The sequence below is a fragment of the Bombina bombina genome, chromosome 3 (assembly GCF_027579735.1).
Source record: "Bombina bombina isolate aBomBom1 chromosome 3, aBomBom1.pri, whole genome shotgun sequence".
Taxonomy (NCBI): domain Eukaryota; kingdom Metazoa; phylum Chordata; class Amphibia; order Anura; family Bombinatoridae; genus Bombina; species Bombina bombina.
Genome location: NC_069501.1, coordinates 1,258,475,839 through 1,258,503,277, shown reverse-complemented (window position 1 = coordinate 1,258,503,277; position 27,439 = coordinate 1,258,475,839). Strand labels below are relative to the sequence as shown.

General features: G+C 37.7%; 1 protein-coding gene across 3 annotated transcripts in view; it reads right to left on the bottom strand.

The window, feature by feature from the left end:
* Window positions 1-10,750: 10,750 nt before the first annotated feature.
* LOC128654718 (ecto-ADP-ribosyltransferase 5) overlaps window positions 10,751-27,439 on the bottom strand; it is a 189,923-nt gene continuing 173,234 nt past the window's right edge. For all 3 annotated transcript variants that reach the window (XM_053708798.1, XM_053708800.1, XM_053708797.1), the window contains exon 6: window positions 10,751-11,177. In XM_053708798.1, the coding sequence (XP_053564773.1) occupies window positions 10,984-11,177 (194 nt within the window). In that variant the 3' untranslated portion in view covers window positions 10,751-10,983. The remainder of the gene's footprint in view (window positions 11,178-27,439) is intronic.

Sequence of the window (27,439 nt, the reverse complement as noted above, 5' to 3'; positions counted from 1 at the left end):
TTCTATCGATTCTATCTAACTATCAATCTATGTATATCTATCTATCCTATCTATCTATCTATCTATCTATCTATCTATCTATCTATCTTGTGTCCGGACTGTTTTGAGACAGCCACTTGTGTTTTTGACAAATTTGAAGTAGGAGGACAGACCAATCATCTTCTTCCATCTCCCGGTTCCAAAAATGCAGGCCATATAGACCTCCCCCGATAGGGGGAGTAACAGGTTGTAGTAAACTGCTAAGAATAGTACTACTTAACACACCACAGGTCACAGACCGCATATCTTATTGTTATACTCTGTCAGGGAAATTATATATTTTTCAAATCTATCTATTTATCTATCAAATCGATCTAACTATCAAACATATCTATCAAATGTAGATTGCATCTATTGATCAATGTAATTCGTATCTATAAAATGTATATTACATATTTTGGTTGATGTAATTCATATCTATCAAATGTATATTGCATCTTTGGATCAATAACATTTGTATCTATCAAATGGATATTGCATCTATTGATCTATGTAATTTGTATCTATCAAATGTATATTGCATCTATTGATCTATGTAATTTGTATCGATCATATGTATATTGCATCGATTGAGCTATGTAATTTATGTATCTATCTATCAAATCTATCTATCTCGTGGTTGTGCAAATGGACTGTTTGCGGTTGTTTGCGGTGTGTTACACTTGGAGTTTGCTCTGTCACTGTGAAGCGGCCGTAACACTTACACTACCTGATAGATACGAAATCATAACTGATGTTTTAAAGCACGTTATTGCAAACAATTTGGGAATGTTAGGTGATTTAGGCCCTTTATGGGTTAAAAGCAACTCTGCATCAACTATGTAATTTTCCATGGGAGTTTTGCCATGGATCCCCCTCCAGCATGCCACAGTCCAGGTTTTAGTACCCTTGAAACCACTTTTCCATCACTATTGTGGCCAGAAAGAGTCCTTGTGGGTTTTAAAGTTCGCCTGCCTATTGAAGTCAATGGTGGTTCGCGCGGTTTGCGCGGTTCGCGAACAGTAGCGGAAGTTCGAGTCTGCCGTTCGCGATCTGAAATTTTTACGTTCGTGACATCTCTACTCAGCGGACGCACCCTCAGGCAGTTCTTCTTCCAGTCGTGGGAGCCCACTTGACTCTTTCTTGAATATAGGTCACAGTGATCCGTCCGTGACTCAAAACGCCGGCGACACTCTACCACCTAGGTCATGGCTTTTTGGGGCTGTTCTGAGGCCTAGCAGTTCTATGAGGCTCCGAAGGTGAGTCTCACCCGCACGCTCCTATGTCTCGCCCAACTGGAAAACCGCTATGCCGTATACATCTAATAAAAATGTTACGATGAAATCAGAAGAGTGGATTTATTTTACTTATAGATAAAGCAACAATACTAAATACTATATTAGAATAAAAATGAATATAAAATCTAGAGATTTCTATAGATGTGATCTGACTGTGACACATGCACATATTCTAGTTCACATTCAGCTCTTTTACTGCCCTTAAAAGGGCAATCAGCTCTTTTACAGCCCATTAAATCCCTAATCTTAAAAAAAATAATAAAAAATCAATAAAAAAAAATCCTAAAACTATTCCCCAAATGGGTATTCACTGTTCTTGAAGTCTGGTGGTGAAGGTCTTCTTCCAGGCGGCACCATCATCTTCTATCTTCATCCGAAGCGAAGGTGGCATGGAGCGAAGTTGGCGCGGAGTGAAGGTGCAGAGCGGTCTTCCCCGATGCGTGGATCCGGAGCGGTGGTTCTCAGTGGCGGTCCTATGCGGTGGTCTTCAGCTGCGGCGATCCTCAGTGGCGTGGAGGCTCCTCTTCATCCAATCTCCGGCGTACATTTGATCTTCAGTGTGCGGCGTACAAACGCATGAAGAGGCGCCTCCATGCCGCTTTGGCCCACCGTCGCTGAGAACCGCCAATGAGAACCGCCGCTGAGGACTGCAGCTGAGGATCCGTGCATCGTGGAAGCCACCTCCGCACCACCGTTCTGCGCCGCCTTCACTCCGGATGAAGATAGAAGATGATGGAGCCGCCTATTTGGGGGTTAGACTTTGGATTTTTTTTTATAATTTTTTTTATTTTTAAGATTAGGTATTTAATGGGCATGTAAAAGAGATGAATTCCCTTTTAAGGGCAGTAAAAGAGCTGAATGCCCTTTTTAATGGCAATGTCCATACAAATGCCCCTTTGGGGCAATATGCCCTTTTTAATGGCAATGTCCATACAAATGCCCCTTTGGGGCAATGAGTAGTTTAGGTTTTTTTAGTGTTAGTTTTTTTATTTTGGGAGGTTTGTTGGGTGGGGAGTTTTAATGTTAGGGGGGACTTTGTATTTTTTAAACGTAAAGAGCAGTTTAACAAAAAGGCCCTTTTAAGGGCTATATGTAGTTTAGTTTAGATTAGGGGGTGTTTTTTTTGGGGGGGGGGGTTTTATTGTCATAGCGATTAGTTTTAATTCAATTTAATTTAATTTAGGTTTAATTTCACGTGCAGCCAACATTCTTTTGGCTGCCTTGCACAGCCAACATTTGTTTTTGCGTGCAAAACTGGCGACACTGACAGACGCTTTACAACGCGATTATATAATAGATATTTCAATAATGCGCCTTAAGAATACTAAGTTCTCGTGCGCTAACCCGACCGTGTTAAGATCTAAATTGAGAAATGCAATGCACAAAACTTATATTTTACATATGTTCTTCACATATAATTTATTTTTACTTTTTTTATTAAATATATATTTCTATATATATATCTGATACTGTTCATGTAAAATACATACCTCTGCCTATATATCTATAGGAATAGATATGCAGGTATAGGTATTTATAGATATATATATATAAATATGTATTTAAGAATATAAAAAGGACATTATACTGTAAGTGAAGAACATTGGAATGTGAAATATGTACAGTAATTATACAGTTAGTTAAAAACTTTCGCCTAGATTTAGAGTTCTGCCATCAAAACCAGCGTTAGGGGTCCTAACGCTGCTTTTGGCCGCCCGTTGGTATTTAGAGTCAGTCAGGAAAGGGTCTAACGCTCACTTTCCAACCGCGACTTTTCCATACCGCAGATCCCCTTACGTCAATTGCATATCCTATCTTTTCAATGGGATCTTCCTAACTCCGGTATTTAGAGCCTTGACTGAAGTGAGCGTTAGAACTCTAACGACAAGACTCCAGCCGCAGCAAAAAGCCAGGAGTTAAGAGCTTTCTGGGCTAACGCCAGTTCATAAAGCTCTTAACTACTGTGCTCTAAAGTACACTAACACCCATAAACTACCTATGTACCCCTAAACCGAGGTCCCCCCACATCGCCGCCACTCTAATAAATATTTTTAACCCCTACTCTGCCGACCGCACACCGCCGCAACCTACATTATCCCTATGTACCCCTAATCTGCTGCCCCTAACATCGCCGACACCTACATAATATTTATTAACCCCTAATCTGCCCCCCCCAACATCGCCGCTACCTAACTACACTTATTAACCCCTAATCTGCCGACCGGACCTCGCTGCTACTCTAATAAATGTATTAACCCCTAATCCGCCTCACTCCCGACTCAAAAATCCTATAATAAATAGTATTAACCCCTAATCTGCCCTCCCTAACATCGCCGACACCTAACTTAAAGTATTAACCCCTAATCTGCTGACCGTACCTCGCCGCTACTCTAATAAATGTATTAACCCCTAAAGCCAAGTCTAACCCTAACACTAACACCCCCCTAAGTTAAATATAATTTAAATCTAACAAAATAAAATAAATCTAATTAAATAAATTAATCATATTTTTTTTTTTTATATATATATTTTTTATTGAGGTTTAGCAGATCAAACATAAAACATAATACGCCTTTTTGATAACAGTAAAAAGTACAAACAAAATTGAGCAAAACATTTCAGCAGTTATATAAGACATTAATATTAGGCCAATGTAACCTCAGTTTTTCAATAAGATAGTATGAATGACTAATCAGTTGATAACATAGCTTTAGGCCCAATGGACCATAAATATAAAAAGTAGAAAATGCGTATATAGCAGGAGAGGGGGGGGGGAGATTCAGCGGATAAGCAGCGCTATATATATAGGGGAAGGGGTGGAGGGCGGGGTCATATATGAGCGTAGGTAATTTAAGGTACGTGGTGGAATCTTAGAAGTGTTCAAGCAAAGGGACCCCAGGACTGTCAGAACAAAATTATATCTTGCGAATTATAGTGCAGATTAAGTTAGTCTCTGTCATTAAGTTTCCCCTCTAATAGTATGGTTATACCCATAAGGTTGAGGTAATAATAACTAGTAAAGGAGCTTTATCAGGGCTTAGAATGTATTAGGACTATTTTTGTAGTAAGACTTGTATACTATGGGACAGGAGATTAGGGGAATATGCTGGCATTAGCCATAGTAAAGTTAAACAAACAGGTAAGAATTCAAAACCAGCAGCTGGTACGCATCAACCTATTAATGTATTGAATGTACCTGTTATATGAGTAGGCATAAAATACAGAAAAAACAGATACCGGTTACTGCAACAAAGTGCTCCCCTTTATAATGAGCTTGAGTGAGCTGTGTGCCTAAGGTAGTCCTGCAGATTAGATATGGAGAGTAGTAGTGCTACATATGCCCATTAATAATCAAATGGGAGGTATAGCTTTATATCTGATAAAAAGTATAATGGCGTCTTACCAATAGGCCTTAATTAGCTCACCTAATGAGCATTGGGGACTAAATATTTATACTAGTTCCAGTAGGCTTGAACATATATTAATAGGACTAGTACCATAGGGGAGTATTCCATTATATAGGAGGGAGGAATGAACATAGTAAGAGCATGACATAACCAAGGATAATTTTACAAAGAAACTCTGATTTGGTAATAACATACACAGCTTGAGTCAAAGTATGTGCATTGCATTTTCATGAGAACTTTACAATCTCTTTTAGTATAAAATCAGACAGTCTGAGAAAGACACAAACAACATAGGTATACAGTCCTGTGCCACTACAAACTATAAAATACTTAAATATGATGCAAAGGCACATAACATAATGGAGACTGTTTCTGAAAGAGAATTACCAAGAAGGTGCGTTATACTATGTATAGAGAAATGTGAGGAGATTTTATGATAGACTTTAGGGCTAGACATCATGTAGTACAGCAAATAACAGCCAATTGAATAACCACAAATCATCATCGTTAATGCCATAGTAAATAAACATTTAACTAGAGAATGAGCACATAATATCAAAGAGCATTAGATATATTAGGTATAAGCGTTCCTGCAGCCCACAACATCCAGTGTAAGAGCATAACTAAAATGTTCTGGAGTCGCAGTAGACACAAAGACCCAAATAAGTGCCTTACAACATTATAAAACATAACTAATATTATATTTAAACAGGTAGGTAAGATATAAGTAGAATGTGACAGCGCATCAAAGACCACAGTGTATATGACAACCTGAGTGGGAATATAACAGCCTTATAAGGTGTAATTTGTATTAATACTAAACAGCTAGAGAACATATAAAACTGTTGGAAGAGAAGGTATCAAACTGCCTCCTATATATAGGATGTCAACAAAAGGTAAATACACAGGAGTAAGTGGCAGGTTAGTTATATAACACCAATTCAAGAGATATAATTTCTCTATGGCTAATTAGACTCTGTGACTGCAAGTAGTGCACATCTGGCTAAACATAACATCAAACAGCTGATTAATGTTAGAGATCATTGGCCAGAATAAAAATATTGTTTGCCAACATGAAAACTGAAGCTGCATAACCCCATCATAACATCTCAAATTTTCAGAGCTAATATTAATATGAGTGGATTAAATGGGCTTGTGTAGTGGGAAAGATGGATGCAGCTATTTACTAGCCATAATATAACTGGGAACACAGTAATATGACTAAGGCGCTCATATTGTGAGGTCATTCCACTAGGAGATATATGAAAGACTAGTGGTTTACTTATAGAGTCAGCAATAGAGAGTTGCAACTTGCTATGTATATTACCCAACATGAGTTTATAATATGTTTTATCAGCACAGCTTATCACACTATATTACTTGCGAGTTTTCGCTGATGTCTGTTAAATAATGTTTATGATAATGCTAATGTAAAAGGTAACATACTCAGCTTGTATAAGGATATGTAAATATAAACATTTAAACCACATAACCCTACTAACAAAAGCAGCACAATCAAATATGCTGTGTACAGTTCTGGGTCATGAGGAGTATATTAATTAAGCTAGCTGGCACTCCGAATATATGTAACTGTTGTATTTTATCACAAGGTTAACTAAACAAGTAGATAATGTACGGTCTCCCACACTGAAGCACAATAGGCATGGTTCAAAAAATATTACAACATCACATTCACTCTTATATAGAGATCCTAGCAGCCACATATATACTATTACAGAGTGAAAAAGGAGAAATTTGATCTGCTATTTTATAACTGCAATGCATAATCATTCTATGGAACATTTAAGGCGCATTAAATAGAGGAGTATGAGTATGTGCTTCTACTAGTTGCATTCCATCTAATGACTATTGCAAATATTAGGAGTATGTAACACACACAAAAAAAATTAAAGAAAAAAGGAAACAAGAAAAGCCCTGAAGACTTTGTAGAAGTGTACTAATTATCATGGAAACCTCCTCAGCACGAAATTTTACCACGCTAGGGAGTCAAGTCAAAAGCATGAGTAGATTCAGCCTACACCTGTGGTAGGAGCTGCAAGAGAGGGTATATAATCCATTTGCAGTAAGACCTTGCAAATTAAAGAGCAGTGAACGCTTGCCTGCTCAGATAGTCCCAATGTCCAGCCTGTAAAAAGCAAAACTGTACCAGCCGTTGTGCGGATTGACAGTCCATCTGTGCCTGCGTGGCTTCACCTCCTGGCTGATATAAGTTCTGAGCAAGCGTGCCATGTGTGAAACAAGCGGTGCAGGGAGGAAGCAATATAACCCTGAAATTTTCTTAATCGGAATCATATGGGCAGACCCTCCTCGATCTCCCAAGGTGGAAGCTTTAGGGTAGTTGTAGGGGTTAAGAGCTTCTAGGTAATCCTCACCATTAAGTCGAGCCGTCTCAAATGGCGAGTGAAAGGTCCCCTCTAGTTGCACATGGTAGTTTCCTGCATTGCCTGGTGCCTGGAACATGTTAGGTGTTGATGCTATTTGCAAGCTTGGGCGAGGAGGTAGAGAGAGCAGTGCGCGCTGCACATCCGTGGTCTGGAGGAGTTCCACAGATCTCGCCGCAACGGCCCCCACATGGACCAGTTCAGCTGAGTATGACTGCATCATGTCATTGCTTGGCTTGTCAGGCAAGACGTCAGTCGAATCCTGCCTGGGTAGCTTTTCCTGCAGTGGCTCAAACGAGTGTTGAGCCGGTAGGAAGTCCTCTGTTCGATCAGCCACGTGTGCAACATAGCTGGATAGGCAGGCAACGCCATCTTGGCTGTGTAATTCCACCAGGGTATATCTTAAGCTGCAAAAATAGTTGTCGGCTTTGTCAGACAGGTCTTTCAAAATAGCAATGAGGTGTGTTGCAAATTCCTCCATCCTAAAAGCTGAAATTCTAGACCATAGATGACAGGAGCATCGTCTTCCATTGCGATTGTCAACGTCAAATCCTAAATTAATCATATTTAAAGCTAAATACTTACTTGTAAAATAAACCCTAATATAGCTACAATATAACGAATAATTATATTGTAGCTATTTTAGGATTTATATTTATTTTACAGGCAACTTTGTATTTATTTTAACTAGGTACAATAGCTATTAAATAGTTAATAACTATTTAAAAGCTACCTAGTTAAAATAATTACAAAATGACCTGTAAAATAAATCCTAATCTAAGTTACAATTAAACCTAACACTACACTATCAATAAATTAATTAAATAAACTACCTGCAATTATCTACAATTAAATCAACTAAACTAAATTACAACAAACAAACACTAAATTACAAAAACTAATTACACCTACTCTAAGCCCCCTAAAAAAATAACAAAGCCCCCAAAATAAAAAAATGCCCTACCCTATTCTAAAATAAAAATTTAACAGCTCTTGTACCTTACCAGCCCTTAAAAGGGCCTTTTGCGGGGCATGTCCCAAAGAAAACAGCTCTTTTGCATTTAAATAAACATACAATACCCCCCCCCCCAACATTACAACCCACCACCCACATCCATCTTCAAGACGTCCGGCGATGTTGGGGGCAGCACATTAGGAGTTAATAATTATAATGCAGGTGTCGGCGATGTTGGGGGAGGCAGATTAGGGGTTAATAAGTGTAAGATTAGGGGTGTTTAGACTCGGGGTTAATGTTAGGGTGTTAGGTGTAAACATAACTTTTGTTTCCCCATAGGAATCAATGGGGCTGCGTTACTGAGATTTACGCTGCTTTTTGGCAGGTGTTAGACTTTTTCTCAGCCGGCTCTCCCCATTGAAATCTTCAGACTCACCAAAAACACCAGTTATGAAGCAGCGGTATAAAGACCGCTGCTTCATAACCCTGTCCGCCTGCTCTGATGAGTCAGACAGGAATCGCCGCAATTCAACCCGATCGAATATGATTGGGTTGATTGACACCTCCCTGCTGGCGGCCGATTGGCTGAATTGCTCTCCGCATTCAGCAAGGTCTTGCGGACCTGATCTGCACTGTCGGCTCAGATCCGCAAGACCTTTGATAAATAGGCCTCTCTATCTGAATCACGAAAGAAAACAATTTGGGTTCATTGTCCCTTTAATGTTAAAGATAGGAAAAAGTATAAATGTTAAGTCATCTGCTGCGATTTCTAAGTCATCCGGGACTAGTGGAAATACTAACTGAAAATATCAAGCCCTGCATATAGATATATATGTTACCAAAATATCTATCTATATCTATCTATCTATATCTATCTATCTATCTATATCTATCTATCTATCTATCTATTTATCTATCTATCTATATCTATCTATCTATCTATCTATCTATCTATATCTATCTATCTATCTATATCTATCTATCTGTCTATCTACTGTATATTTAAAAGTAAATAGAACATTTTCTTCTATTTGAAGAACTTTGGAATGTAAAATATTGAAAACTACCTTTGGGTTAGTGCTGTAGGTTAAACTCCTCTCGGGTTAGCATGCAAGCGATAAGTGTTAGTTCTTTTTATATCAGTTTTGCACTCTCCATTGGAGTCTGTGAGGCCCATTTATCAAGCGCCGGATGGAACTTGAGGGCCCCTGTTTCTAACGAGTCTTCAGACTCGCCACAAACAGAAGTTATGAAGCAGCGGTCTAAAGACCACTGCTACATAACGCTGTCTGCCTGCTCTGAGCTGGTGGACAGAGGTTGCCAGAATTCAAACAGATCGAGTACGATCGGGTTGATTGACACCCCCTGCTGGCGGCCGATTGGCCACGAGTCTGCAGGGAGCAGCGTTGCACCAGCAGCTCACAAGAACTCCTGGTGCAATGCTGAATAAATATCCCCCTATGTGCAGAAGTTAGGGTGGTTGCAATATTCTAAGAAGTCCTCAAGTAAGCGTGCATCAGCTTTTGCTCAAGCAAACATTTTATATTTTACTCAAGGTTATGGAGCTGCATCTCCAAGCTCCACAAAGGCCATAACAAATATTTGTGTCTCTCAAATGGTTATAATTGTATTCACTAGAATGGGATTTGATATGAAACAAATAAACAGTATATATAGGATTTCCTTGCCCCCATGTTTCCCCTTTCTTTATGTACATCCTCCCCACCCTCCTCCCTTCGCCTCTTTCAACTATTTCATATGCACACCAACTTAAATGTAAAAATGTGAGTTTCTTTTCAGTACGAAATTGTATTCCTGAATTATATTGTTCTGTTATATGTACTGTATTGTGTAGTATAGTATAACCACTGTTTAACCCAATAAAAATTATATATATATACAGCATATTTGTGTCTGTTTTTACCTCTTCTAAAGTTTACCTCTTCTATGCTGGACAGTGCTGGTTACATGACAATATTTAAATATAAAAAGGATAAATATGTTTACTCAAAACTAATTGCTGCTTAATGTTAATAAGATAGTTAACAGAAAATTGTTATATTTTATTTGGTTTATTTTACTACTCAATAAATATTTAAATGTCAAAACATTGCAAACAAATGTCTCCATATCAACATACAATAAATGGACGACGACAAGTATATTTCTAATATTCAAGACATAAAATAGATCTACAAATCAATGCTTACTTAGCATATGTACCCTGGTGTTCAGTTCAGGCTTAAATAATATAATGTAGCACTTGGGAATAAATATACAGACCAGCAGTCCTGCGCTAGAGGCCAGGATAGCAAATATCTCTACAGCTACCACATATTTGCCCTTGGTGCTCAGGTACGCTGGAATGAAAGAGTTCCAAATACTACAGAAGACCAGCATGCTGAACGTAATCATCTGGGCCTCATTGAACCTAGCAGGTAACTTTCTAACCAAGAATGCCACGATGAAACTGACCACAGAAAGGAATCCTATGTAACCTATCACAAGGTAGAATGCAGTGAGAGAGCCCTCGTTACACTGTAATATAATTTTCCCAATGTAAGAGTGAGTGTCATAGTCTGGATATGGTGGGTTAAGAGCCAACCACAGCATGCAGACCACAACCTGCCCTTGAGAGCAGGCAATAACCAGACAGATGGACACTCGGGATCTAATCCACTTCTTTATCTTGCTATCAGGTTTAGTCGCATTGAAGGCAATAACAACAGTGATTGATTTTACAAGAACAGAGGAGATAGAAACAGCAATAATTATTCCAATGGCAGCTTGTCTGAGTAGGCAGGTCACCTCCACAGGACGTCCAATAAACAATAAGGAGCAGAGGAAGGACAACATGAGGGAGAGGAGAAGAGTGTAGCTGAGGTTTTGGTTGTTGGCTTTTACTACAGAGTTTTGTGATTCTTAATGAAAATCCCCAAAACAGCTAAAGTGACAGTACAGGAGAAGATGGAGACTGAACTTAAGACTTTCCCTAATGTGTCCTCAAATGATAGGAATTCCACAGTCTTTAGGATGCACATAGTTCTCTTATCATTCATCCATTGATCTTCTGGACATTTTATACAGGTTTCTGCATCTGTAATAATAAAAGGCACCATGTTTATAACACTTAAAATGGAGTCTCTAAGTTTTACAATTGTTGCTAATTTTATTTTGGCTCTAATGTAATATATTAAGTATTTTTTTTATACTTCTAACTTTTGTTGAATCATATTTCAAAATAATCTATGCTAGCAGATATTCTATTGGATGAAGATGTTTCTTTTCAACTGGTGTTACAATAAGTAAATTATGTTGAGTCTTGATTGGTTCTTACAATATTATCACTTTATAATAGGCTATATTATCGTCACTCTTTCTTTTACATTCATGCTTTCCCTCTTATGCAGTTTTTTCTTTCAGAATCTCACTTCTACTCCTTTTAAATTTTGTACAGTTTGTTTCTTCCTGTTTGTTACTATTATTTGCTCACCATTAGGTTCTAATTTACTTACTTTCTTTCCTAATGTCTCTCACAAATTGTCATGGCAGCAATCATTTTTATGCGTTACAGTAAGTTACGTGTTAACACAATGATGCCCATTTATCAAGATCCAAATGGAGCTTGAGGGCCCGTGTTTCTGGCAAGCCTGGTAAACTGAACATTTTAAATTGTCCAGAATCTACTCAATATTTTAGAGAGACTTTAATTGATAACTTCTATCTAAAATGCGCTGCAACTTTCTTTCTAATCTAGCAGTGTCATTCTAATCCCCCGCGCTTTGGCGACCCACCTCAAAACTCATATTTTATTGTAATCTAACAGTTTGAACTGCTCTCCGATCAGAGCTCTAGCTAGGTGGGTGGCACAGGTTTTAGAATGGCGTCGCTATATTTAAAAGTAAACATAGAAACATAGATATTGACGGCAGATAAGAGCCATAGGCCCAGCAAGTCTGCCCGATATTTCCTAAAAGTATAAACTTATCTAGTTCGAAGGATAACCTTATGCTTGTCCCAGGAATTCTTAAAGTCCCACACAGTGTTTGTCATTACTACTTGTTGTGGAAGTTTATTCCATGGCCTTTATTTATCAAAGTCTGGCGGACCTGATCCGACAGTGCAGATCAGGTCCGCCAGACCTCGCTGAATATGGAGAGCCGTATTCAGCATTGCACCAGCAGCTCACAAGAGCTGCTGGTGCAACGCCGCCCCCTGCAGAATTGCGGCCGCCAGCAGGGGGTGTCACTCAACCCGATCGTACTCGATCGAGTTGAATTGCGGCAATGTCTGTCCTCCTCCTCTTTAGACCACTGCTTCATAACTGGTGTTTCTGGTGAGCCTGCAGGCTCACCAGAAACATGGGACCTCAAGCTCTATCCGGAGCTTGATAGATATGCCCCCATGAATCAATCACCCTTTCTGTAAAGAAGTGCTTCAAATTTCTCCTGAATATACTACACTTCAGCCAATCGGAATTAAAGGTGAAAATATTCTATTGGCTGATGCAATCAGCCAATAGGATTGAGCTTCAATCCTTTTGGGTGATCCAATCAGCCAATAGATTGAGCTTACATTCTATTGGCTGTTCCAATTGAAGCTCAATCCTATTGGCTGATTGCATCAGCCAATAGGATTTTTTCATCTTTAATTCCGATTGGCTGATAGAATTCTATCAGCCAATCGGAATTCAAGGGACGCCATCTTGGATGACGTCATTTAAAGGATCCTTCATTCTGCAAGAAGACGTCAATTGAAGAGAATGCTCCGTGCAGGATGTCTTGAAGATGGAGCCGCTCCACGCCGGATGGATGAAGATAGAAGATGCCGTCTAGATGAAGACTTCTGCCAGCTTGGATGAAGACTTCGGCCGCTTGGATGAAGACTTCTGCCCCTTCGTTGAGGATGGATGTCGGGTCTTCAAAACTGTAAGTGGATCTTCGGGGGTTAGTGTTAGGTTTTTTTATGGGTTTATTGGGTGGGTTTTATTTTTAGCTTAGGGTTTGGGCAGAAAAAGAGCTAAATGCTCTTTTAAGGGCAATACCCATCCAAATGCCCTTTTCAGGGCAATGGGGAGCTTAGGTTTTTTTAGTTAGGTTTTTATTTGGGGGGTTGGTTGTGTGGGTGGTGGGTTTTACTGTTGGGGGGGTTGTTTGTATTTTTTTTACAGGTAAAAGAGCTGATTTCTTTTGGGCAATGCCCCGCAAAAGGCCCTTTTAGGGCTATTGGTAGTTTAGTTTAGGCTAGGGTTTTTTTTATTTTTTTTTGGGGGGGGGGGTTATTTTGATACGGTTATTAGATTAGGTGTAATTAGTTTAAGTATCTGATCATTTATTTTTTATTTTGTGTAATTTAGTGGGGGGTTTTTTTGTAATTTAGTTAATTGTATTTATTTTATGAAATTTATTTAATTGTAGTGTAAGGTTAGGTGTTAGTGTAACTCAGGTTAGGTTTTATTTTACAGGTAAATTTGTATTTATTTTAGCTAGGTAGTAAGTAAATAATAATAACTATTAAGTAACTAGTCTACCTAGTTAAAATAAATACAAACTTAGCTGTGAAAAAAATAAAAACTATAACTATAACTATTAGTTATATTGTAGCTAGCTTAGGGTTTATTTTAGAGGCAAGTATTTAGTTTTAAATAGGAATTAGTTCGTTATTAATAGTAGGTTTTATTTAGATTTATTTTAATTACATTAAAGTTAGGGGGTGTTAGGGTTAGGGGTTAATAACTTTAGTATAGTGGCGGCGACATTGGGGGCGGCAGATTAGGGGTTAATAAGTGTAGGTAGGTGGCGGCGACATTGGGGGCGGCAGATTAGGGCTTAATAAGTGTAAGTAGGTGGCAGCAACATTGGGGCGGCAGATTAAGGGTTAATAAGTATAGGTAGGTGGCGGCGACATTGTGGGCAGCAGATTAGGGGTTAATAAGTGTAGGTAGGTGGCGGCGACATTGGGGGCAGCAGATTAAGGGTTAATAAGTGTAGGTATGTGGCAGCGACATTGGGGGTGGCAGATTAGGGGTTAATAAGTGTAGGTAGTTGATGGCGACATTGGGGGCGGCATATTAGGGGTTAATAAGTGTAGGTAGGTGGCAGCGACATTGGGGGCAGCAGATTAGGGGTTAATAAGTGTAGGTAGGTGGTGACGACATTGGGATGGCAGATTAGGGGTTAATAAGTGTAATGTAGGTGGCGGCGACATTGGGGGCGGAAGATTAGGGGTTAATAATTGTAATGTAGGTGTCGGCGATGTCTGGGACGGTAGATTAGGGGTTAATAAGTATAATGTAGGTGTCGGCGGTGTCGGGGCGGCCAATTAGGGGTTAATAAGTGTAATGTAGGTGTCGGCGATGTCGGAGCAGATTAGGGGTGTTTAGACTCGGGGTTAATGTTAGGGTGTTAAGTGTAAACATAAATTTAGTTTCCCCATAGGAATCAATGGGGCTGTGTTACAGAGCTTTACGCTCCTTTATTGCAGGTGTTAGGCTTTTTTTCAGCCGCCTCTCCCCATTGATGTCTATGGGGAAATTGTGCACGAGCACGTAAAACCAACTCACCGCAGCGCTGGTATTGGAGTGCGGTATGGATCTCAATTTTGCTTTACGCTGCAATATTGCCTGCCAACGCCGGGTTTATGAAAACCTGTAATACCAGCGCTGTAGGGAGGTGATCGGCGACAATAACTTGCAAGTTAGTACCAAGCAGCTCTTATCGCAAAATTCGTAATCTAGCCGATAGTTATCTGTTCTTAAGCCAATAATTCTACCCAGTTCACAATTTTTAAGTCTAGACCAAGGAGATACAGTTTGTGAATTAGTTTGTTGTGTGGGACGGTGTCAAATGCTTTCCAGTGCATCTTTACTAGAAGTGTTCAATTAAAATCCATCTAAAATGTTGCTTTTACCATCACTTTAATTCCAAGAATCCATTACATTTAGTCAACCTTCTCACATTACATACACACTATTTCCATCTCATCTGCATATCCTGGCATTCAATTGGTTAAGAAGCAGACAGACTTTTTATTGATATTCCAGTGGCTTTTTATCTTTTATCAGCTGAAACAATTCTATCCCTGTTTAGCATGTAAGGCATTCAGACACTCTAGGAAATTCACAACCTTTAGATCTAATAAAACCGGAAAAGAATACACGATAGATAACCTTATAAGATATAAAGATTGAAATGTCTTTTATTTAATAGAGTGCAGCTGTGGTAAACAATATATAGAGAATCAGGGAGACCTTAGAGAGAGCGCATGAATGCAGAAGAGGAGAGGAACAAGTTTAGGTATGCAGGAGTTTATATGTGCAGAAATAGCAACATTAGTAAAGAACTGGAAAGGAGGAGACTTTTATAAATAGTTATTGAGATTAGAGGGAAAATGGATTTTTGAAATAGAAACCCTGGCCCCTAACGGCCTAAATCTAGAATTGGATAGCTTAGTATTTCTAGGATGCATTTTAAGATTTAAGTAGAAATATCTTTTTATTTATTTATTAATTTAATTATTTATATATAATTTATTATTTTTTTTTAGAAAAGAGAACAGTTATAAAGTATTTTACATAGATCAATTTATTTAATTGAAGGATTGACAAAAATAAAGAATTTTAAGAATTATGTAAGTTTTTAGAGTTAGGTTCTGTGATGGTATCTATGATGAAGTATATTTGATGCTAAATTTGTATTATACTTTACTTACAAGTCAATCAGCTAGATTACGAGTTATGCGCGCTATAGGGAAATTAATGAATGCCACAAAAGTTACGTTATTTAATCCCCTATAGTGCAGCCATTACAAGTTTTTAAAAACCCGGCTTGTGCGGGCGATATGGTTGCATTGAGCTCCATACCGCACCAAAAACAAGCGCTGCTTTGACATGCTTGTGCACGCTTTCCCCATAGACATCAATGGGGAAAGCGAGTTCAGAAAAAAGTCTAACACCTGCAATTGCTGAATGAAAAGCTCTGTAACACATCCCCATTGATGTCTATGGGGAAAAAAAAATAACGTTTAAACCTAACACCCTAACATAAACCCTAAGTCTAAACACCCCTAATTTGCTGCCCCCAACATCACTGACACCTACATAATGTTATTAACCCCTAATCTGCCGCTCCCGATATCACCGCCCCTAACTAAAACTATTAACCCCTAATCTGTCGCTCCCGATATCGCCGCCACTATACTAAAGTTATTAACCCCTATTCCGCCACTCCCCAACATTGCTGCCACTAAATAAAGGTATTAATCCCTAAACCTCTGGCCTCCCACATCACTACCACTAAATAAACCTATTAACCCCTAAACCGACAGCCCCCACATTTAAAAAATCTAAATTAAACTATTAAACCCTAAACCTAACCCTAACCCTAACACCCCTAACTTTAACATAATTAAAATAGAGCTAAATTAAATTTACAATTATTAACTAAATAATACCTATTTAAAACTAAATACATTCTTACCTATGAAATAAAACCTAACCTAGCTAAAGTATAACTAATAGTTATAGTGTAGCTAGTTTAGATTTTATTTTTATTTCACAGGTAAGTTTGTATTTATTTTAACTAGGTAGACTAGTTAGTAAATAGTTATTAACTATTTACTAACTACCTAGTTAAAATAAATACAAAATTACCTTTGAGATAAAGCCTTAGCTATCTTACACTAAAACCTAACATTACAAAAAATAAAAAAATCTACCATTACAAAAAATAAAAAAACCTACCATTAAAAAAAACTAAAAATGATTCCTATTCTAATACCCTTTAAAAAACAACCCCCCCCCCCCCCAAAAAAAAAAATGGCTAATCTAGAATAAACTACCAATGGCAAAATGGCCTTTTGTAGGGCATTGCCCTAAAGATTTCAGCTATTTTTCTGAAAAAAAAAAATACAAATACCCACTAACATTATAAACCCCTACCCCCCAAACCCACAAAATAAAAAAAAGCTATCTATAAAATCTAAGATACGCATTGCCCTGAAAAGAGCCTTAAAAAAGGCTAACACTAGTCTCCAACGATCCACTTCATCCAGGCAGCCTCTTCAATCCTCATCCCAGCATAAAATTCCTCATCCAAGCGGCAAGAAGTCTTCATCCAGGTGGCCTCTTCAATCTTCATCCAGGCGGCATCTTCTATCTTGATCCATCCTGAAGACATCTGGCATGGAGCATCCTCTTCATACAGTCGCCGCTGTACACTGAATCTTCAATGCAAGGGAGCCGTTTCAAATGGCGTCCCTTGCATTCCTATAGACTGAAAATTTTGAATCAGCCAATAAGAATTAGAGCTGCTAAAATTCTATTGGCTATTCAAATCAGCCAATAGGATTTAAGAAGCTCTCATTCTATTGGATGATTCATCAATAGAATAAGAGCAGCTTAAATCCTATTGGCTGATTTGAACAGCCAATAGGATTTTAGCAGCTCTAAATCCTATTGGCTAATTCAAATGTCTTGGATCAAGATAGAAGATAGATGCCGTCTTGATGAAGATTGAAGAGGCCGTCTGGATGAAGACTTCCCGCCGCTTGGATGAAGACTTCGTCGCCGGGATGAAGATTGAAGAGGCCGCCTGAATGAAGACTTCTTGCCACCTGGATGAGGATTACGCTGCCGGGATGAAGATCATTCAAGCGGGACTTCAAAAACTGTAAGTGGATCGTTGGGGGTTAGTGTTAGGCTTTTTTTAAGGTTTTTTTTGGGTGGGTTTTTATTTTAGATTAGGGTTTGGGCAATGCAAAAGAGCTAAATGCCCTTTTAAGGACAATGCCCATTCAAATGCCCTTTTCAGGGCAATGGGTAGCTTAGGTTCTTTTAGAATTAGGTTTTAAATTTTGGGGGGTTGGTTGAGTGGTGGGTTTTACTGTTGGGGGGGTCTTTGTATTTTTTTCTGGGAAAAGAGCTGATATCTTTGGGGCAATGCCCCACAAAAGGCCCGTTTAAGGGCTATTGATATTTTATTATAGGCTAGGGTTTTTTAATTTATTTTGGGTGTGATTTTTTATTTTTGATAGGGCTATTAGATTAGGTGTAATTCTTTTCTTTCATGTAATTGGCAAGAGTCCATGAGCTAGTGACATATGGAATATACAATCTTACCAGGAGGGGCAAAGTTTCTCAAACCTCAAAATGCCTATAAATATACCCCTCACCACACCCACAATTTAGTTTTACAAACTTTGCCTCCTATGGAGGTGGTGAAGTAAGTTTGTGCTAAGATTTCTACATTGACATGCGCTTCTCAGCATTTTTGAAGCCCGTTTCCTCTCAGAGTACAGTGAATGTCAGAGGGATGTTAAGGGAGTATCACCTATTGAATGCAATGGTTTTCCTCACAGGGATCTATTTCATAGGTTCTCTGTTATCGGTCGTAGAGATTCATCTCCTACCTCCCTTTTCAGATCGACGATATACTCTCATATTCCATTACCTCTACTGATAGCTGTTTCAGTACTGGTTTGGCTAACTGCTATATGTGGATGGGTGTCTTCAGGTAAGTATGTTTTCATTACTTAAGACACTTTCAGCTATGGTTTGGCACGTTATGTATTTATATAAATTTCTAAATATATGTATTGTACTTATATTTGCCATGATTCAGGTTTCAGTATATTTCCTTTTTGCAGACTGTCAGTTTCATATCTGGGAAATGCATTTTTTAGAAATGTATTTCTTACCTGGGGTGTAGTCTTTTTTCAATTGACTGTCAATTTTCAAATTTGCAGGCAGAATTAGGCTTGCAAGGGTGCAAAATGCTAAAGTTTATTGCGTCATTCTTGGCGCAAAAATTTTTTGGTGCAAAGTTACGTTCGTTGACGCAATTTGTCCTTTCACAAGGTTGCATCATCTATGACACGAGTCCGGACGTTTTTGGCGCCAAAAAATATTTTTCTGTTTGTTGTGCGTCATACTTAGCGACAAATATTTTCATTATTTTAGACCCCATTCCGTTTTGCCTCTTGCTTTTTCTATGTCAGAGGGCTATTCTGTTTGCATTTTTTCCCATTCCTGAAACTGCCATATAAGGAAATTGATCATTTTGCTTTATATGTTGTTTTTTTTCTTACATTTGCAAGATGTCTCAATCTGATCCTGTCTCAGAATTCACTGTTGGATCCCTGCTGCCTGATAACAGTTCTACCAAAGCTAAGTGCATTTGTTGTAAGCTTGTGGTGATTATACCTCCAGCTCTGGTTTGTAATAGTTGTCATGATAAACTTTTACATGCAGAAAATGTATCCATCAGTATTAGTTCATTACCTGTTGCTGTTCCCTCAACATCTAATGCACAAAATATACCTGTAAATTTAAAATAATTTATTTCTGATTCTATTCAGAAGGCTTTGTCTGCCATTCCGCCTTCTAAAAAAACGTAAAAGGTCTTTTAAAACTTCTCATAAGGTTGATTAAATTTCAAATGACCAACAACATACTGAATTATCCTTCTCTGATGAGGATCTATCTGATTCAGAAGATCCTGCCTCAGATATTGACACTGATAAATCCTCTTATTTATTTAAATTGGAGTACATTCATTTGATAAAAGAAGTGTTGATTACATTGGATATGGAGGAAACTAGTCCTCTTGATATTAAAACTAGTAAACGTTTAAATTCTGTTTATAAACCTCCTGTGGTTATTCCAGAGGTTTTTCCAGTTCCTGATGCTATTTCTGATATGATTTCTAAGGAATGGAATAAGCCTGGTACTTCTTTTATTCCTTCTTCAAGGTTTAAAAAAATTGTATCCTTTGCCAGAAGTTAGATTAGAGTTTTGGGAAAAGATCCCCAAAGTTGATTGGCTATCTCTATTCTTGCTAAACATACTACTATTCCTACGGAAGATAGTACTTCTTTTAAAGATCCATTAGATAGGAAACTAGAATCTTATCTAAGGAAAGCTTATTTATATTCAGGTCCTCTTCTTAGGCCTGCAATTTCTTTGGCTGATGTTGCAGCTGCTTCAACTTTTTGGTTGGATACTTTAGCGCAACAAGTATCGGATCATGATTTGTCTAGCATTGTTAAGTTGATTCAACATGCTAATAATTTCATTTGTGATGCCATTTTTGATATTATCAAAATTGATATTAAATCTATGTTTTTAGCTATTTTAGCTAGAAGAGCTTTGTGGCTCAAATCTTGGAATGCTGATATGACTTCTAAGTCCAGATTGCTATCTCTTTCTTTCCAAGGTAATAAATTATTTGGTTCTCAGTTGGATTCAATAATTTCAACTGTTACTGGGGGGGGGGGGAGTTTTTTTGCCTCAGGATAAAAAAACCTAAGGGTTAATCTAAAGCTTTTAACAGTTTTCACTCCTTTCAACAAAATAAGGAACAGAAACCTAATCCTTCCCCCAAGGAATCTGCTTCCAATTGGAAGCCTTCTTCAAATTGGAATAAATCCAAGCCATTTAAGAGATCAAAACCAGCCCCCAACTCAGCTGGTAGGGGGCAGATTAACATTTTTCAAAGATGTTTGGATCATTGGATTCAGAGTATTGTCTCTCATGGGTACAGAATAGGATTCAGAGTAAGACCGCCTGTGAGAAGATTTTTTCTCTCACGCATTTCAGTAAACCCAGTAAAGGCTCAGGCTTTTCTGAAGTGTGTTTCAGACCTGGAGTTGTCAGGGGGTAATCATGCCAGTTCCGTCTATTCTGCCTTTTGTTCAGCAAGGGCATTATATGTGCAAAATAGTCTTACAGGATGCATATCTTCATATTCCGATTCATCCAGATCACTATCAGTTCCTGAGATTCTCTTTTCTAGACAAGCATTACCAATTTGTTGTTCTTCCTTTTGACCTAGCGACAGCTCCAAGAATCTTTTCAAAGGTTCTAGGTGCCCTACTCTCTGTAATCAGAGAGCGGGGTATTGCAATATTTCCTTATTTGGACGATATCTTGGTACTCGCTCAGTCTTTACGTTCTGCAGAATTTCACATGAGTCAACTAGTGTTGTTTTTTCGAAGTCATGGTTAGAGGATCAATTTACCAAAAAGTTCTTTGATTCCTCAGACAAGGGTAACCTTTTTAGGTTTTCAGATAGATTCAGTGTCCATGACTTTGTCTCTAACAGACAAGAGATGTTTGAAATTGATTGCAGCCTGTCGGAACCTTCAGTCTCAGTCATTCCCTTCAGTAGCTATGTGCATGGAAGTTTTAGGTCTCATGACTGCAGCATCGGACACGATCCTCTTTGCTCGTTTTCATATGAGACCTCTCCAGATTTGTATGCTGAACCAATGGTGCAGGGTATATACAAGGATATTACAATTAATATCCTTAAATCCCAATGTTCGACTTTCTCTGACTTGGTGGTTAGATCACCATCGTATAATTCACAACAGAGGCAAGTCTTTCAGGTTGGGGAGCTGTTTGGGGATCTCTGACAGCACAAGGAGTTTGGAAATCTCAAGAGGCGAAATTACCAATCAATATTTTGGAACTCCGTGCTCTTCAATTTTGGCCTCTGTTGAAGAGAGAACCGTTCATTTGTTTTCAGACAGACAACATCACAACTTTGGCATATGTCAATCATCAGGGTGGGACTCACAGTCCTCAAGCTTTGAAAGAAGTATCTTGGATACTTGTTTGCGCGCAATCCAGCTCCTGACTAATTTCTGCGGTACATATCCCAGGTATAGACAATTGGGAAGCGGATTACCTCAGTCGTCAGACTTTACATCCGGGAGAAATGTCTCTCCACCCAGATGTGTTTTCTCAAATTGTTCAGATGTGGGGGCTTCCAGAAATAGATCTGATGGCATCTCATCTAAACAAAAAACTTCCCAGGTACCTGTCCTCAGGCGGAAGCAGTGGATGCATTGACACTTCCTTGGTGTTATCATGTTGCTTATAATTTCCTACCTCTAGTTCTTCTTCCAAGAGTGATCTCCAAGATCATCATGGAGCAATCGTTTGTGCTGCTGGTAGCTCCAGCATAGCCTCACAGGTTTCGGTATGCGGATCTTGTTTGGATGTCCAGTTGCCAACCTTGGCCACTTCCACTAAGGTCAGACCTTCTATCTCAAGGTCCGTTTTCCATCAGGATCTTAAATCATTAAATTTGAAGGCATGGAGATTGAACGTTTAGTGCTTAGTCATAGAGGTTTCTATGACTCAGTGATAAATACTATGTTGCAGGCTCGTAAATCTGTTTCTAGAAAGATTTATTATCGAGTTTGGAAGACTTACATTTCATGGTGTTCTTCTCATAAATTCTCTTGGCATTCTTTTAGAATTCCTAGAATTTTACAGTTTCTTCAGGATGGTTTGGATAAAGGTTTGTCTGCAAGTTCCTTGAAAGGACAAATCTCTGCTCTTTCTGTTTTATTTCATAGAAAGATTGCTAAACTTCCTGATATTCATTGTTTTGTACAGGCTTTGGTTCGTATCAAGCCTGTCATTAAATCAATCTCTCCTCCTTGGAGTCTTAATTTAGTTTTGAGGGCTTTACAGTCTCCTCCGTTTGAGCCTATGCATTCTTTGGACATTAAACTACTTTCTTGGAAAGTGTTGTTTCTTTTGGCCATCTCTTCTGCTAGAAGAGTTTCTTAATTATCCGCTCTCTCTTGTGAATCTCTTTTTCTGATTTTTCATCAGGATAAGGCGGTTTTGCGGACTTCATTTAAATTCTTACCTAAGGTTGTGAATTCTAACAACATTAATAGAGAAATTGTTGTCCCTTCCTTGTGTTCTAATCCTAAGAATTCTTTGGAGAGATCCTTACATTCTTTGGATGTGGTAAGAGCTTTGAAATATTATGTTGAAGCTACTAAAGATTTCAGGAAGACTTCTAGTCTATTTGTGATATTTTCTGGTTCTAGGAAAGGTCAGACGGCTTCTGTTGTTTCCTTGGCTTGGTGGTTAAAGTTTTTGATTCATCTAGCATATTTGGAGTCGGGTCAAGCCCCGCCTCAGAGAATTACAGCTCATTCTACTAGATCAGTCTCTACTTCGTGGGCATTTAAGAATGAAGCTTCAGTTGATCAGATTTGCAAAGCAGCAACTTGGTCTTCTTTGCATACATTTACTAAATTCTACCATTTTGATGTATTTGCTTCTTCGGAAGCAGTTTTTGGTAGAAAAGTTCTTCAGGCAGCTGTTTCAGTTTGATTCTTCTGCTTTTGATTTAACGAGAAAAACTTGTAATACCAGCGCTATGGTAATCCTATGAAAACACATCATTTTTACGAGTGCGGTACTGACGTTGCGTTACAGGCTAAAAGGGTTGCGATACAGTTATACCGACAAGAATTATAATGGCTGCGTTGCTGTTTTAACTCTGAAAATACCATATTTTCAGTGTTAAAAGACGAACGCACAGACTTATAATCTAGCTGAATCTGTTTTGTGTATACAATAATTTTTTTATGTATGAAACGTTAATTAAATTGAATATGAATCTTTGTATCTAATGATCAATTATATAAGGATATGGATTATAAATAATGTAGTATTATTATTATTATTATTAATTATTATTAATAATGTTTTCCACTTGATCTAGTCTCTATTCATAATAGAATTTGGTACTATGAAGGACAGTTTTCAAAGTACATGGTAACCATGACAACCAATCCTATGAAGACAACGCTATAAATAAGAATCCTCCACAACAAAAGGACACTGCTTGAGAAAGGCAAATCTCTTGCTGAAACTTGTAGCAGTGATTTGTATTATGCTGTTGTTTGTTCCCAGGTTGAGTGCTTCTCTGTTTTTATTTATGCAAATTATGACCCTGAGGGGAGTCTTTCTAATGGTGATACGGGAAGCCAGATGTGGACCCGTTGCTCATTGTGTCTAGATGGATATGGCTGCATCTCACTGACGAGGCCCACAATAGGCTGAAATGTACATCTGGGGTATTGCAGTTTCTCTCGTTCAGAGAGGGATTGCCTGGTATTTCGGGGCTGGACTGAACTGTTAAGTCGGGATCAAACTGATATGCTACAGTAAAGTTTTTCTCCCTCTTAAAGGCACATATTGAGCAAAACGAGGCTGCTTCTTGGGTGGTAACTGACATATAACAAGCTATTATGCTGTTGTTCATTCCAAGGTTTAACGCTTCTCTGTTTTTATTCAACCATAGAAACTGCATAAGCTAATTAAAAAAAAAACATATCATATTTGTTTTCCATAAAAAAACTGCTTTGTTTGCACAAACAAATAAAACACTGTTTAAATAGGTCATTCAGGAAGACTAACAAATGGTATGAAGAATTGGTATACTAAAAAAATAAAACAGAAACGGCAGAAGGAATTCTGATTATCCAGAATCATTCCTCATATCCAAGTCAAAAAACATATGTAAAACTAATATATCAAGTTCAAACTTTTATATTATTAGCATTGTAAGTCATCATACATGACTTTAATTTGTATTGTATGTTAATACAATACAAATTAATCCCCTGCTGATTTTGTACATTTGCCCACTGAAAAAGAAATGATCAGTCTATAATTTTAATGGTAGGTTTATTTGAATAGTGAGAGACAGAATAACAACAAAAATCCAGGAAAACACATTTAAATAAAGTTATAAATTGATTTGCATTTTAATGAGTGAAATAAGTATTTGAGGCAATCAAATGGTTTCTGGATAAAGATCCACTGATGTTAGAAGATCAGGCCAAATTCATATTGGATAGCATCCAGTACATTCTTACACACAACTATTTTAACAATGAGGGGATGTACTACCAACAAATTTGCGGGACAGCTATGGGGACCAGGTTCGCGCCCAGCTATGCTAATTTGTACATGGGAAGATGGGAGAGCATCTTCTGGGATTCATGCCCAGCGAGCGCGGACCTGGTCCTATACCGCAGATATATTGATGATGTCCTAATAGTCTGGAAGGGCTCAACAGAAGATCTCTTGTACACAATTGAGGTCATGAATCAAAACCATCAGAATTTGAAGTTCACCTACAACTGGAACTTTAAGGAAATCGTCTTCTTGGATCTAAAAATAGAAGCTCTAAACGGAAAATGGGAAACATCTACGTACTTCAAATCGGTTGACAGTAACAGCTATATACACTATGAGAGCTGCCACCATGAGAAATGGAAAGAAAATATCCCAAAGAGCCAATTCCTAAGGGTCCAAAAGAATTGTTCAAATATTGAAACCTGGAAAAAACAAGTGAGACGACTAAAAGAGAAATTTGTGGAAAGAGGTTATAAGGAGGAACATCTAGACCAAAAAATAGAAGAAGTACGACAGGTGGAGAGGAAAGAGTTAACCAAATACAAAGATCATAAGCAATATGAGACAGAGGATGCTATAAATGTACCATTAATAACAGAATACAGCAGCAATCGATACATAATTGAAAATATCTTTAAAAGACACTGGCACCTTCTAAAAAATGACGACATTATTGGAGATAAACTCCCCAACCAGCCAAAATTTGTTTATAGAAAGACAGGAAATCTCAAAAATAGATTAGCACCAAGTCTACCCAAGAAGAAGAAGACCAATACACATGATGCAATGGGGAGACCAGTAAAGGGATTTTTTCCATGCCCCACCTGCAAAGCATGCAGAAGAGGGGTAAAGACTAAAAAATTCAAGTCCAATCAGACTGGAGAAGAATTTACTATCAAAGATCTGATTAGATGTCAAAATACGGGGATAATCTACCTTATGGAATGCTCATGTGGGCTCCAATACATCGGCCAAACCTCTAGAAGCCTCAGAGATAGGCTCAGAGAGCACATACTGTTGATCGAAAAACAAAATAAAGAAACAACACTTTATAAACATTTTGCCACGAAGCACAATGGTAGAATACAAGACATGAAATTTATAGGTATACAAAAAGTTGCCAAGAACTGAAGAGGGGGTAATTTTGAAAAGAGCCTCTTAAAAGCAGAATCCAAATGGATCTTCTTATTAGACTGCTTACACCCGAAAGGTCTGAATAATAGGGAGGATCTTACCTACCTCTTCAATTTATGATATGTATCTGCCAATGTCCTCATAGGACAGTATAAAATTCCTCTCCAAAGACTTTTTAAAAAAACAAAAAGACCTTTGAATCATCTGGGCTATTGAACAACTAGTCTATATAAAGACACAAGCTAGACTTATAAGATAGTGCTGTATCATTTAGAATTCTATAAACCCGCTGTTTTAAAGCTTCTGGGTTATTACACAATTTTGCCTTTATAAAGACCTAAATTTATAGAAGGTCCGGTATCGTATATATCCAATCCAAAGTCTCATTATATAGGCATTGTAGCCCTCCACCCAAATATATAGAAATTCATCCATTTTTACTCATTAATTGCGTATCAATTTTTGTCTGCTTAAGGTTACCCTTCACCCTACCACATATTTGTTTACCATCTTCTGTTTGATCTTCTGATCACCATTAAAATCTAAGCTCCACAATACTATATAATTGTGGGTTAGAATGATTTAAAAGTAGGTTTTGCAGATTCAATCTTCAAAGCAATTAGTGTGGACATCTATACAGTTATCCTATTAACATAAGAAGAAGGCTTTTTCCTCTATTTTCCTCTATTGTTCTAGTTCTCAACTATTAAACAGCAAATGTAGACTGTTTCCTATTTATATACCCTTTTATATATATACCCTTAATTACATTCATGAGCATACACTTGAATGTTTCTTTCTCTGACATAGAAATTTATACACTGGACTTGTCCAGCTATCACTAGTTTCCTTATTAAATTACTATGATGGCGTTGTAATCTAATACATTTATGCGACCAGAATCAGGTACATATCCCTTTTATTTCTCGCTAAATATGATATACCATGTCCTGGTTTTATCTATATCTTTATATACATATAACTAATTTTACATATCAGATAGATGGACAACTAAGTCCAAATAGTTTCTATTGGGACTTTGTATTCTCTATGCTCAAATTTTGGAGCAAACGAGATATATATATATATATATATATATATATATATATATATATATATATATATATATATATAAAAATACATTCTAGGACTTTTTTAATAACTAAGCAGTTTGCCCTCTGTAAATAATTCATCACATGTTAATTTCTTCCTCCTCTCACTATGATTCTGATCTTTTATAAAATAAATTAAAATAACTTTATTTCTTATAAATATGCGAGATCTTACCATCTGAGCATGGCTCAATGACATTGAAGGATCCATAAAAGTATATACAACTTCTCTTCTCTTTATGAAATGTCAAACATATCTCAAAATATTTTAACAATATGTTAACACATATTATAATATTTAAGATCACTTAATCCACTACCAGTGTATCTTAAACACACTTTGACAATATGTTAACACATATTATAATATTTGAGATC